Source organism: Fundulus heteroclitus, chromosome 10 (assembly GCF_011125445.2).
Source record: "Fundulus heteroclitus isolate FHET01 chromosome 10, MU-UCD_Fhet_4.1, whole genome shotgun sequence".
NCBI lineage: Eukaryota > Metazoa > Chordata > Actinopteri > Cyprinodontiformes > Fundulidae > Fundulus > Fundulus heteroclitus.
In genome coordinates this window covers 16,546,145-16,559,695 of record NC_046370.1, presented here as the reverse complement: position 1 = coordinate 16,559,695, position 13,551 = coordinate 16,546,145, and the positions used below count along the sequence as shown (strand labels likewise).

Sequence of the window (13,551 nt, the reverse complement as noted above, 5' to 3'; positions counted from 1 at the left end):
GTGACGTCACCGGCGCGCGTGAGTAACCCACCCATCCGATGCGCGATCAGATCGGAGCGGTCATGACGTGGCTGTCTGGTTCTGAGACGGGGGCCAGCTGCTTCCCGGTGTCGGTGCAGGAGGCTCGGCGCGTTCGGCGTGGATAACCGAGCCGCTTCCTTTAGTCGGTACGCAACACGAACTCTCTCCTTCCCCGACACACTCCAAGGTGGTCGTTAGACGTGTTTACGTACAGATAAGCTAGCCCCGGTGACGTTAACCAGGTAGCTAATGCTAGCAGCTAATACGGCGTCGAGCTAGGGACGTCAAACAAACTGGTCGTCGACAGCCTTCCGGGGACGATTCAGCTGTTATCTGTCTGCTCAATAAACTTTAACAATAAAAATAATAATATGCTTGTTTCAGCTTTATCCGTTTATTGTGAGAACATCCCTGGTGTTAGCTGATTAGCCATGCAACCTGTAAATACAGGGTGGTGAGGGGGAGAAATTGTTGCTTTTCGAGTTGGAAAGCGGTAGGCTATGTATGTGTGTTATGCTCTGTTTCCTCCCTTTTTTTCTTTAAAATAGTTTTCTTTTGAGAAAATTGTTTTCTTCTTTAATTTTTCATTGTTGGCACGTGTAAAGAAAACAAGTGCGTCAATGCGTGGATCACAGGGATGTAGCTTTTTAATGGCAGACCCTTCATCCAGATGGTATAAAACAGCTTCCGCGAACTTTTTAAGTTCATCTTCAGTCTGAAAGTATGGCATTTTCTTGAGTAAAGGGAAAAAATATATATTGATTTTTCCTTGACCTATTCCTGCTTTGAATTATCTGGAGTACAAATTTCAATAATAAATGACATTTGTTGGGGATTTATAACGTTGATTTAAATGTCAGTGATGTATTTTATGTGCCACATCACAGTTTGGTTTTGAAAATGTTACGCATTAGTTACTAGTTTTATGACTTACCCACTGCACTAAATGGTGAAAGAGCTATTTCACTATTTAAAAACAATAATAAAGGCACCAGGCAGGTTCTCCAACTATCTTTTAAGCAGTCAGTGTCAGAGTCAGGTACTTAGAGGTGTAGATGTTTAAATGGATCTGATCTATTGTAGTCTAGATGCAAAGCAAGCAGTTAAGTGGCCCTATACCACACTCTGAAAAATGAAAGCCAATTTCAACATTGTGTCTTGTCATGATTTATTGTATTTTTTTTTTTTTTGGGTACAAATGTTTAGAGTTTTCTTAAAACTGTCAGATAAAAATCAAGAAATTTGTGTCTGGAAAAGCAAGGTGTTTTGACAACAGTCCAACCAGAGTTTGACTTTTTGGTTTTTGCTCTGTTTTTCATAAGGTTATACATGAAATCGTAATAAACAACCAACACATGTTTTAGCTGAAAGATGAAGATACGACCTAATGTTGTCTGAACCGCCAAATGAGCGGCGGCGATTTAAAAAAAAAAAAAAATTCACAATTTGGATCCAGGATGGATTTCAACTGCAGGACTTAGAAAAAAAAACACTCTGCCAATTCAACTTTGTGTTTATTATTAGTTGATGACATAACAAGAGGCACAATAATCACCTTTTTAAGGAGGAATTCCTCCCAGTGGGATGACATCCATCCTTCCTTCCGTCCGCCCAGCCAAGAGTTAGTTCCTACTGTTGGAGGACCTTCAGTAAGTCCTTCTTACATGCTGAGATTGTTTAGTGCAGGTTTAACGCCTGAGTTCAAAAATTGACCATAAACTTGTCTGGAAAAATGTTTCTTGACTTTGGAAAATGTGCAGAACGGTGCGTTCTGGCTATCACCAGCTCCCGCGTCTCCGGCTGCGTGCAGCAGGTGCGTCTCCGCGCGCCCCCGGACTAACACAAACCTCTTCACAGGTCGAAACGGCTCTGGCTTCGTTGCGCTTTAGTCGGCTGTTTTTTAGATGTTGTCTTGTTTTGTGGCTTTCTGCAGAGCGATTTGACGCGATGCGCGCGTGTTTTTAGATGCGATACGACCTCGCTGACATCTGATAGGGGTCTTCGTTTGTTCCCCTGTTGAAAGCGTTATCTCGCTGTGATCCAGATCTCGAGTTGTGCGGTGCTGCGCTTCAACGCCGCTCGTGTCGTTTTACTCAGATGGAATCCGTCTCATCGCACATTGAAACACGGGTGACTTGAGCTGCTGCAGGTTTTCTGCGCTCGAGATTTCAGATCCAGGCAGGTTTGCGCCTGTGCTACTTAAAACGTGGGGCGAGAAAGAAGCCTGCAGGGATTTAAGTGCATTCTTTCCCCCTGGAGTGAGAGCGCATCCTGAGTCTACAAAAGGGAAGTAAAAGAGAAACACACGTCTTTCTTGGTTTAAAGGCAAACCGTGATGACAAAGCTTTAAGGTTTGTCCTTACAGCCTTACCGCTTAGCTCCATTAGTGGGTGTGTATCGGTCGTTTAAGTCTAGTTCAGTGTTAAAGAAGGAGGCCTGGGGGCAAAGAGATGCAGCAAACAAATGTTTAATCTGAAAACACGGGTCACGTCACCTCACTGTTTAGTTCCTCACCCGAAGGCGGGGGCGGCTTTTCACCATGCCGGCGAATCAACACAAGTGAAACCCGGCAGGACGCGGATCTGCCTGGTGAGAAAGGACGAGTCGTTCACAGCTGAGCAGACTTTAATGAGCGCGTACAGCTTTGCAGAGAGCATTCCTTTGGGCTGATTCGTGGATATTTGGGCAGTCTCTCTAAAAAGGGGAATGGATACTCATGCACTTTTTTTTTTTTTTTTTTTTTTTTTTTTAGATCTTGTGAAACCTGTGGAAATGTATTAATCAATTTCTTTTTTTTTTTGCTTTATAGCCATGCACTGGTTTGTGCTGGTCTATCACACAAGGCTCCTATAAAGTACCTTAATGTCGGCGGTTGTAACAGAAGGAGGCCGTCATTTTTAAACGTGTCAGAGCGGACGAGTACGTGCTGTGGGTTAGTTTGATTCTGGACAGAGAATGGCAGGATTCGTTTTGCTTGTTTAATGCTTTGAATGAAGCGGAGGAGCGTTAGATCTTTCATTATTTGCCAGTTACTGATCTGTGACGATCAAAAAAAGCAATAATCAGATTTGGAGGGTTGAATTGGGCCTCTCTAGTCTTTTGCCATAAACCTTAGGAACATTTGCTGTCAACGCTTAACAAATCTAATGCCTTTACATTGGATTTTTTTATTTTATTTTTTAGGATGCGTTTGCGTGAACGAGGGTCGCCCAGGCAATGATGGTCGCAGCTTGGCTCAGAGAAAGGACTTGAGAGAAAAGGATGGGCCGGAGTGTCTCGGGCTTCTGGCAGAGTTTCCTCTCTACTGCGGTCCTCTACGGCTCACTGGCCCTGTTCACATCCATCCTCCACAATGTGTTCCTGCTTTATTACGTGGAGACGTTCGTGTCCATCTACAAGATTGACAAAGTCTCATTCTGGGTGGGAGAGGTGAGTGAAGTAAAGGAACGAACCCGACGGAGTCTGTCGGGGGACGGAAAGCAACTTGTATATACAGTCGGCGCTATTTATGTGGCACAAAAAGTCAATTCATGCATCCCTATTGGTCCTAGTCATCAAACAATGCAGTCCAGTTCAGTTTATTATTCAAGCTGGTTAAAGGGTTTTCCATCTAAGGTTGTTCTGATCTAAAGTCCATTGATCACGTGTTTGTGTCTTATTATCTTCTCTCCTGTGCTCCACAGGCTGTTTTCCTCATCTGGAACAGTCTGAATGACCCTCTCTTTGGTTGGCTGAGTGACCGCTCCTTCCTCAGCTCCCCTCCGTAAGTGTCTCTCACCTCGTCTTAAATAGGTTTACTCTGCAGAAAAACTCTCTGCACCAGGTTTCCATGTCGTCTCCATTCACGTTGGGCTCTCCAGATGATGGTTAGATGAGGCGGATGGACGCATGTCCCACTGGTTTACCGTTGAGACCACCAAGTCCGTCTGTGAATGGCTAAAAAACCAAAATGGCTTATTCAAAGTCCAGACATAAATCTGACTGAGATGCTGCGACAGGTCCTTAAACAGGCTGTTTATGATCAGGAACCCTCCACTGTGGCAGTATTTCTGTAAAACTTCTTCCACAGGCTTACTCATAAATATGATATAATATTTGATAGTTGTTTCCACCCAGTTATCAGGTTTATAAGGCGGTTACTTTTTTCACATAGGACCATTTTGGTAAGTAAGTAAATGGGCGAAATGATTTTATGTTTACCCAGGTTATTTATGTTTGATAGTAAAATTAGGTTGATCTTAACAATTTAAGCTTAAGAAAAAATCTTTTGGGGGGTGGGGAGGGGGGCATGTGTTAATGCTATATCATGGCGCTGTGTGTGTTTTCAGTGCCTTATTGTAGCCTCCCGAGTTATTCTGGGTGGGTGTGCTTAACAAGTTCTGCTTTGTCTCAACGTTCAGTTTCATTTGCCTCCAAAAGAGGAACCGCAGACAGGCTCAAATCGGAGGCAAGCGGACCTCCGCTCAGTTTTTCTGGAGATTTATCAACGACTTTTTCTGTTCTGGCGGCTCGCACCTGAGCCCCAGGAGAGCATCAAACCGTCTGGGGTTCAATGCTCTCGCCCTGATAAAGTTAACTGTTTTAGTGTCAACATCAGCGACATGGTTCATCTTTAACACGATGTATGGTCCAATGCAAAAATGGCCGTTTCAGTCCAGGGTTTATCCTGCAGTCTCTTCAGAAGTCCCACGTTTTCCCACATCAGATTTGGACAACCGGCCGTTGTCACATCTGTAAGCCGGTCCTTTTTTCCTCCCCAACTTCTCTCCAGTCATGCATCTACTTCCGTGAAGAGATCACTTCCACTTGACCCTTTCGTTGACTGCAGTGGCTGCCAGCTCCTCCGAGGTTTTAAATTCACGAACACCACGGGTCTCGTTCAAAGCCAGGGAAATGTGATTAAAACCGACCACTTTTAGGGGGGGGGAAACTGTGCATCGGCCTGAACATCAACATCGTCATTTTGTGGGAATAACTTTAAACTTGTGTAAATCCAATGAGAGAGGTGACTGCTGTGTAAGGGTTTAGAAAATAGATATTAAAATGACAGATATTAAAAATCAGCATTCACCTAGACGAGAGTACCCTTTATCTAAAGTGAGGATGAGTTATGCATATGATGACGCCTTAAGAAAAAGCTCTTCACAAAATCCCCAAAACGTAACTTTAAAATGCTCCCAAAATCCATAAATCCCATGATTTATTATGTTTAAACTAATACAGCAATAAAAGGCTTTGAAGAGAAAATAAAATGAATTTATAACTGAACAAGAAATGCAAAAGAAATGATAAAAAAAACAAATTCATTCAGAGAATAATTTTTTTTCTGCTTGTTTAAACCGTTCCGCATGGCAGATGATTAAACAGCTTAAATGACAGGTTTTTTTTTTTGCTTTCTAACTTTTGACAGCATAAAAGTCGGAAAGCCCCGGGGACAATTGTTCGAATTTTCCTATTTAGATTTCGACTTCACGGCATGTAAATGCTTCTTCCTGAACGTCCTGCTTTCCCACCTGACTTTCCACTCGTCAGCTCTTCTCTCTCAGGCTATCCTGACTGAAAGCGGACATAGCGGCCTCATCTGCTGCCACGGCGACAGTAAAACCTGTCCGTCACGCCACGACAAGCTGCCACCAGTGTTTGCTTTTCTGTCGTTCTGTTTCCTAAGAGGGCGGTGACAGCGAGGAAAAAAAAAAAAAAAAAAAGGTCTCTGGTGAAGGTTCTCAGTCATCCAGGTCATGGTCATTCCAAAAAAAGTAAAAAAACAAAACAACTGGACTTGTTTTCCGTAGTTGGACACTGCAAAAAGGGAACTAAAAGTAAGTGAATCTTTCTTGTAATCAGTGTATTTATCCTTGATTTGAGCAGCTAAATAAGACTATCTGCCAATGGAATAAGTATTTTTACCTCTAAAATACGATAATTAGACATCCTGCACTTGAAATAAATGATGGAGATGAATTGTTCTTATTTTAAGTGCAAAAATCTTATTGCATTGGCAAATAGTCTTATTTACCTTCTCTAATCAAGGAAAAATACACTGATTACTTTTTTAGTTCCCTTTTTGCAGTGAAGACGTTTTGCTTCCTCTCCAGGAAGCTTTCTCAATTCAAAAAGTCTGGAGTAATGTGGAGTACCAAACATTACTCCATGTGTGTTTGGTACTACACATTACTCTAGACATTTTGAATTGAGAAAGCTTCCTGGAGAGGAAGCAAAACGTCTTAAACTACGGAAAACAAGTCCAGTTGCTTTGTTTTTTTACTTTTTTGGGGGGGAAAAAAAGGTCCCCCCACGATTTTTAGGGTGGAAAATGTGCTCCATCTCAGTCTGGGTATGCACTGTTTATTCTCGCTTTTGCGGATAGGTTTTTCTTTCCTGTTGCTGCATATGTGAAGATATTGTTTTATTCTCGTAAAAATCTAGCCGGGTATAAAGGTGGGTATGTGTTTGTAGGAGGGACGGTGAGAATGTATCACAGCCCCTTGGTGTCTCCGATCGGCAGCAGGTTTTCTCACACGGACTGTTTCCCCACGCAGGTCAGGCTCTCAGATCAGCTCCCCAGAGGTGGTGCTGAAGCGCCTGAAGGCCCTTTCTACCAATGGCCCTCTCTTTGCGCTGTCCTTCCTGGCCTTCTGGGTGGCGTGGGCCAGCCCGGGCCTGCAGTTCCTGCTGTGCCTGTGCCTGTACGACGGCTTCCTCACCATGGTGGACCTCCACCACAGCGCGCTGCTGGCGGACCTCGCCGTGTCGGCCGCCGACCGCACGCGCCTCAACTTCCACTGCTCCGTGTTCAGCGCTCTGGGCTCCGTCTCCGTCTTCCTCTCCTACTCCGTGTGGGACAAGGAAGACTTCTACTCCTTCCGCCTGTTCTGCGTGACGCTGGCAGCTTTTTCCATTCTGGGCTTTTTTGTCGTGTCGCGACTTTTGCGGCAGCGTTTCGACAAGGAGATCCGTCCGAAGCAAGACGACGCCACGACTCTAAAAGAGTAAGAGAGTTCAGACGTCTGAGAGTGTTTTTGTTTTTTTCGGAGCGCGGTTTTTGTCGTCTGTTTGGTCTTTTGACGATAACGCAGCTTAATGTGTGTCGATCCAGGCTGAGTGTGGGTCACGCTCCGTTTACCCAAACGGAGAGGCCGCTCACCGTGGGCCAGTATCTGAAGCAGCTCTCCAGGCACAGAAACTTCATGTGGTTCGTGTCCATGAATCTTATCCAGGTAGGATGAGGAAAAGCTCATTAAACGTACATAAAAAGAAGTTTTGGTTTTTGCTTTATGACTGATTAATATTGTAGTATTTCTAATGTAAGTTTTATATTTTTAATGTAATTTGGCCAAAATCATGCCCTCATGTTTGCTGTTTACGCAGGATTTTTTTTGGTCCTTTTTATGATATGGAATACTTTTTTTTGTTTCTTCCACAGGTGTTTCACTGCCACTTCAACAGCAACTTCTTCCCTCTTTTCCTCGAACACCTTTTGTCCGATAACATCTCCGCCTCGACTGGCTCAATCCTGCTCGGTAGGAGCTCAGCAGTTCATTAAATTCATTACAGGAGATTTCTTTAAGCCGACCGTAAATGTATTTTACTCTGGTGTGCGCGTCGTTTGGTCCGACAGACAGACCACGTCGTCTTAAACTGTCATTAAAAGCATTTAGAGTATAGCAGGAAGGATATGTGCCAGTTTAACCTAAGGACGTGTTTATGAGCAGGGAAACATCCATCCATGTTTTGCCACTTTGATCCCCGTCATCGCACCAAGGCATGGTCATCTGATTTTGTTTTTTGAGCTGCTTTCATATTTCTGGCTCTGATTCTGCCCTTTCTCTCCCGTAAACCCCATTATACATCAATTTATCGTCGTCTGCCTACTAATTCCCATGACAGTTCGGTATTTTTGATTCATTATGGCAGTAGATTGCACACCATTAAATCAGAAATGCGTTTTGGTTCATGATGCGACCCTCTTCCCTTTGTAGCTCTGATCCCTGTTTGTTCCCGTTCTGACAGAAAAAAAGAGGGATTTGCATTATGAGTGTTTCTCTTTTGCCCATTTTAGTTGGGGATAATTGTAGTTAAAACCAAACGCATTATAATCACCCCCTTCCCTTGTCTCAAAAGCTTTTTTTCTACTTTTGTTTGAAGTATTTTTCTTTGACGCAGCTCTGCTTCTGCTCCCTCACAGGCATCTCTTACGTTGCCCCCCACCTGAACAACTTGTATTTCCTGACACTGTGCCAGCGTTACGGGGTTTACCAGGTTATCCGCTGGCTCTTTATGCTCAAACTGGGACTTAGCGTGGTTATGCTGCTTGCAGGGGCTGACCACATTTATCTGCTGTGCATCTTCATCGCTAGGTATGGCCGTCAGTTAATCGTTTGTGCCTTTTTTTTTTTTTTTTTTTCTTTGCTCTGCTTGTTTGGTTTGTGATGTTTTTGAAAGCCGAACACACGAAGGAAAGGGTGACCCGTAGCGGTCACGTTGTGCGCGGGGGGAACCGGGCGAACGGATTCCCCGCAGCCACGGGTGGCGGCAGGACGCTAACTGTCGAGCTCTTCGTTTCAGCAACCGGGTGTTCACCGAGGGCACCTGCAAGCTGCTCAAGCTGGTCGTTTCCGACCTGGTCGACGAGGACTTCGTGGTGAACAGGCGGCAGCAGGCAGCCTCGGCTCTCCTCTTTGGGATGGTCAACCTGCTGACCAAACCGGGCCAGACGTTCGCCCCGCTCATCGGCACCTGGCTGCTCTGTGCTTACACAGGTACAGGCGCCTCAGGCTGTTCGCTGGCCACAGGGCTGACTTTGCCGAAACTTTTGACTTGCTGTGCGTTGATGTTTATATTATACTGAGGTGGAAAGCAAAATGATGTATACGCTGCAAAAAGGGAACTAAAAGTAAGTAAACTTTTCTTGAAATGAGTGTATTTTTCCTTGATTAGAGCAGGTAAATAAGACTATTTGCCAATGGAATAAGATTTTTTTTTGCACTTTAAAATAGGAACAATTCATCTCCATCATCTTATTTCAAGTGCAGGATGTCTAATTATCGTATTTTAGGGGTAAAAATACTCATTCCATTGGCAAATAGTTTTATTTAGCTCCTCAAATCAAGGAAAAATACACTAATTTCAAGAAATTTTTACTCACTTTTAGTTCCCTTTTTGCAGTGCAAAATTTCCCTTTTAGTTGGGTTGGTTCCCTGATATGAATTGAGGTTTTAAGCGTGGTGCATAACCCTTTCAGCAGGGTTTAGATCAGGGCTTTTTAAAGGAAATCTCAGCTCAGCCTGCTTTTATTCATCTAAAAACCTATTTGGTTTGGGATCAGAGTACTGGTGGAAAACCCAGTTCTGTCCCAAGTTTTAACCATCTGATCCAAAAACGTCGCCCTCAGAAAAAAAGACGCACTGGAAACAGCAACACCTGAGTCGTCGTCCTTCCTCAGTTTTATGCCAACCTGGACTAAGATTCTGCTGGCTAAGAAAGAAGCTCCGCTTACATTTGGAGCCGCCCACGTGAGAAATCCCATCTGGAGGGAGCTTTTATGATCAGACGAGACAACAATTTAGCTTTTTAGCCACGGCTACGAGAAGGAGGGTTAGAGAAGTCAAGGTGAGGCCTTCAGACCCAAGAACACTGTAGCAGCTGTTAAGCGTGGTGGGAGCAGAGCATCATCCTGTTACTGGTGCTGTGCAGAGTTATGGGACTATTGAAGGACTACCTCTGAAATCATCAGCTAGCTGCTCAAAACTGGAGTGCATTTGGGTTTTTTTAACTTAAAAGTCAAACTTTTATTATAGCCTTATTTATTAATTTAATCCAGCTTTTTTTAATTATTGAAAATTCATTATAGCAGACGTGATCAGCTATCTGATATGATTCAACAAACATTTGATAATTGAATACTGAGCGTTTGGGACTGTAAGTCATTTTATTTCCTGTGAAGTAATACAGTATACACTCACACACACACACACACACTGTCTGCCTACTAATTAAAGGAGCGTTAAGTAAGATATTTACTGTAAAATCAACCTAAATCATTCTCATTTGTCACCCAGGATGGAAACAACGTTCCCTATAAACAATCAGTCCTCTCCATCAACAATGCCTTAGTCACACTTTTCTCATTTCAAACCTAGAGGTACGGTCCTGAACTACTTCGGTTCAGGTTGTAGCCCATGTTTACTTCCTGGTTCCTGAGCCAATCATGAGAGTTGTCAGGGCTCCCAAAAATGGAGCGCAGCATTTGGTATTTTATTTTGGCAAAGGAGCAGCAGCCTGCTAACATGGAAGCCAGTAAGAGAAGTAGAACAGAATACAACATTAGAGACCTGTCCTGTATTGGTAATAATTCGGTGGAGTTACACAGCAGCAGGACCATTGGGTAAATGGCATTATGTATGTGTTGATCCAATTTTAACCACTAGGTGTCATTATTACTTATAGTTCCTTTAAACAAGAATATTTGTTAAACAGTGAGTCTTTTGTCTGTTTGTTGTGGTGATTTTTAATGAAATTATGATCATCTTTATTATTTTCCAGCTTTTCTGAACATTATCAAACTAAAATCTGCTCTTTGCTGACTCACTGTGGGTTTCTCCTCCCCAGGTTATGATATCTTTCAGCGGACGCCCGTAAAGGATCCTGTGTCTGCCTCTGACTCAGGGACCCCGCCTCTTCGCCTGGGCTGTTTCTACATGTTGGTGTGCGTGCCTATCACATGTGCCCTGCTCCAGCTGGCCAGCTGGTCTCGCTTCACTCTTCACGGCCGAAAGCTGCAGGGAATCAAGACCCTACGGCAGGGGACCCAGCACGGCAGTCTTATTGATGTCAAGGCCATTTGAACCGAAGGAAAAGGAAGCATGGAGTTGCACAAAGACACTTTTTTTTTTTAATGACCGTTTTTATGTTTATGGAATGTCTTAGGAAGCAAAAAAGCTGCCGTGTCTTCACTCTGCAGCTTTCATTGTGAAACTCTGAACTATTACACAACCTTTTGTACAGCGAAGAAATCCCTCATGGCAAACGTTTTTGAACAAACTGAACCATGCTATATTTTTTTATATTGGGATTCAGATTATATTTATATTTAAATCAAAGACCAAAAGCTAACATTAAACCAATCGATCCTTTTGGGGTTTTGTGGACCAATATGAGAGCATTTTTGGACCAGGAGGTGTGCCGTTTTTTTAAACTGTTTGTAAAGCATCACGATCGCCGCTGCTAATTGATAATCCCGTAACATCAGCTAGTTAATCCAAACCGGGAGAACGGTTTTTGCCTTGGGTCCACAGTTCTCGAGTGTGACGTCTTTGAGGAAAGCATAGAACGGCGTTGAATTCAGAGTGCCACTGATGCAGCATAAAACCTGCAGTTGTGTTAAATGTTTACTGCACAGAATGTCCTGCCAGAAATTTAACTTGGAATATTTTTAGTACTGAATATGTTCTTGCTTTGTCATCTTTCTGTTGTAATTTTCTAACTTTTTTTTTTTTTTTTTTTCAGTTTCTCATATTTAATTATTGGTGTAATGAAATTAAAGCAAGAAATTGTGTCTGTAGGAAACCTTTCAGCTCACTGTTTTTCTTGATGGATATGAAATCAACTGGAGCAGGGCACAAATAGGCTTTTATTATTCTCCTATATATAGTTAAGCTTCAAACCACATGTTCATGATAAGTTGGTATTTGTGGTATTATTTCCTATTAGTTCATGTATGTTTTCGTCAATACTTAACTGTAGGGATTTGATATTTGTTTAAAAAAATTAAATCCTCTTGCATTTTTTTTAATCATGAAATTCTTAGTGTTGATTAAGTCAGTCTAAGATTTACTCAGTTGTGTGGCGCATTGGCAAACTTTGTATGTCCTGTCTGGCTGTGTAGCACTAAGAATTGCTGCCTTAATGCCAAAGAGCCCAACGGATTCACCCTCTTGTCCATGCAGCAAGAGGGTTCACGGTTCCAGGTTAACTTGTTAATATAAATTTAATTTGGGTATGATAGTTTGTGTGCATGGTCCTGTGTGTCTGTGTTGCCCTGCGATAGACTAGCGACCTGTCCAAGGTGTATCCTGCCTCCTACCCAATGATCGCTGGAGATAGGCACCAACCCTGCAAGAATATAATAGTAGGCTATAAACAATGAACGGAGGATTGTTAATTGAAAAACCTTACATGGTAGCAACTAAATTGGTTTATAGAGATGGATATGCTAGTACTCCAATTTAACACATTGAATCCAATGGGATGCATTTTTTTTTTTAAATGTTCATGTCTTATAAAAAAAATTATGTGAAACTTGTAAAATCTGTATTTCATCCAAAAACGCAGGATAAATAGATGCTCAAGAAACAGAAGTTAATAGGGGTTTTAAAAAAAAAGCACTTTGTATGTTAAAAAATATGCATAAAATCAATACAGACAGTATACAGATCAAAGGCGCAAATGTCAATTCTATCTGGATGCAAGTGGATATGGAGGCAATTTAAAGATCTACAACAGAGAGAAAAAATAACGTTGCAGCTTAATGCTTTTATTCACTTTCTTCACTGGCCATCCTTGAGTTAAGAATAGTTTAAATCATAGCACGGTTTTGGTCTTTAAATTTTGTCAAGTTAATATTTTTCATTTGTTTTTGTTTCAACAAAACCAGAAATAATTTAAGTTTAAGATTTAAAACATATTATATGTGGCATGTTAAATTCCTCCGTTTTCAGGTGCCTTATCGGTCCTCTAAATCGGTTGTTACCCGGTAAGGGTTGTTGTTTATAAATACACAAACGGCTCGTCACAGTTTCCACATTTTTCTCATTCATTCACGATCCAGGAGCGTCGTCTTTCCCCTTTACCCTGTGGCTGTAATGCGCATGCGTACGGTTCAGGCACCTTCCAGGTTGCTTTTTAATCATGTTTTGCTCGTTTTTTGCTCGGATGTTTTAAAACTAATGTATCCCTCAATAAAAAATTAAGCAGTCGTGTTCATTTAGCTTCACTGCTGAGCTAGCAAAACTTTCTTATGCGCCATGTAGCCAAGATGCAAGCAGAACAATACCCATCATGCATTGCGCGATGTGTTTTTAACGGTTTATTTAAAGTTCTAAGAGCGGTTTACTTGTGAGTCCTGTTTTAGTATTGTTATCTCTTAACGCTATTGTAACCCTCTTGTAGATTTTTTTGTTGTTTTGGTTCTTTTTGTGCGTCGTTTACATCTGCGCTCATTGACACCGTCACCGTGAACAGTGTGTTGGAGTATAAAACCATGTAGAAGTCAGCTGGTAGGGTATGCACTCATGTTTCTCTTCAGATCGTATAAATCTTTCGCCTTTTACTAAAGATTTCCGTGGAGAGGAACAACATGAGTTTCTTCTAATTTTTTGATGCCCCGCCTCTGGTGGGGCTCCCAACTTTGTAAAAAGACAACAACATAAAAACAGAACTGTAAACTGTTTACGACCCCGTCAGAGGGAAAACCGTACCATACGAATAGTATTTGGAAAATGGTCAGTGTAATCTGAGGTCGTTTAATAACCA

The 13,551-nt window shown here is 42.3% G+C and overlaps 1 protein-coding gene and 1 non-coding gene across 3 annotated transcripts; both read left to right on the top strand.

Annotated features, from left to right (window-relative positions):
- mfsd13a (major facilitator superfamily domain containing 13A) lies at window positions 1-12,031 on the top strand. 2 transcript variants are annotated; one of them, XM_036142115.1, is made up of 9 exons: window positions 1-18; window positions 3,205-3,450; window positions 3,705-3,784; window positions 6,561-7,010; window positions 7,118-7,238; window positions 7,445-7,541; window positions 8,207-8,378; window positions 8,587-8,780; window positions 10,630-12,031. In XM_036142115.1, exons 2-9 carry the CDS (start codon window positions 3,283-3,285, stop codon window positions 10,863-10,865), a joined length of 1,518 nt encoding a protein of 505 aa, XP_035998008.1. In that variant the 5' UTR covers window positions 1-18; window positions 3,205-3,282; the 3' UTR covers window positions 10,866-12,031. The 2 variants fall into 2 exon arrangements, with proteins under 2 accessions (XP_035998008.1, XP_035998007.1); XM_036142114.1 differs by lacking the exon at window positions 1-18 and adding an exon at window positions 27-167 and having other exon boundaries at window positions 10,630-12,030.
- A 1,274-nt stretch (window positions 12,032-13,305) lies between these two features.
- Window positions 13,306-13,419, top strand: LOC118564435. Its single transcript, XR_004931848.1, has one exon. It is a non-coding gene; the product is annotated as a U5 spliceosomal RNA (small nuclear RNA).
- The last annotated feature ends 132 nt before the right edge of the window (window positions 13,420-13,551 follow it).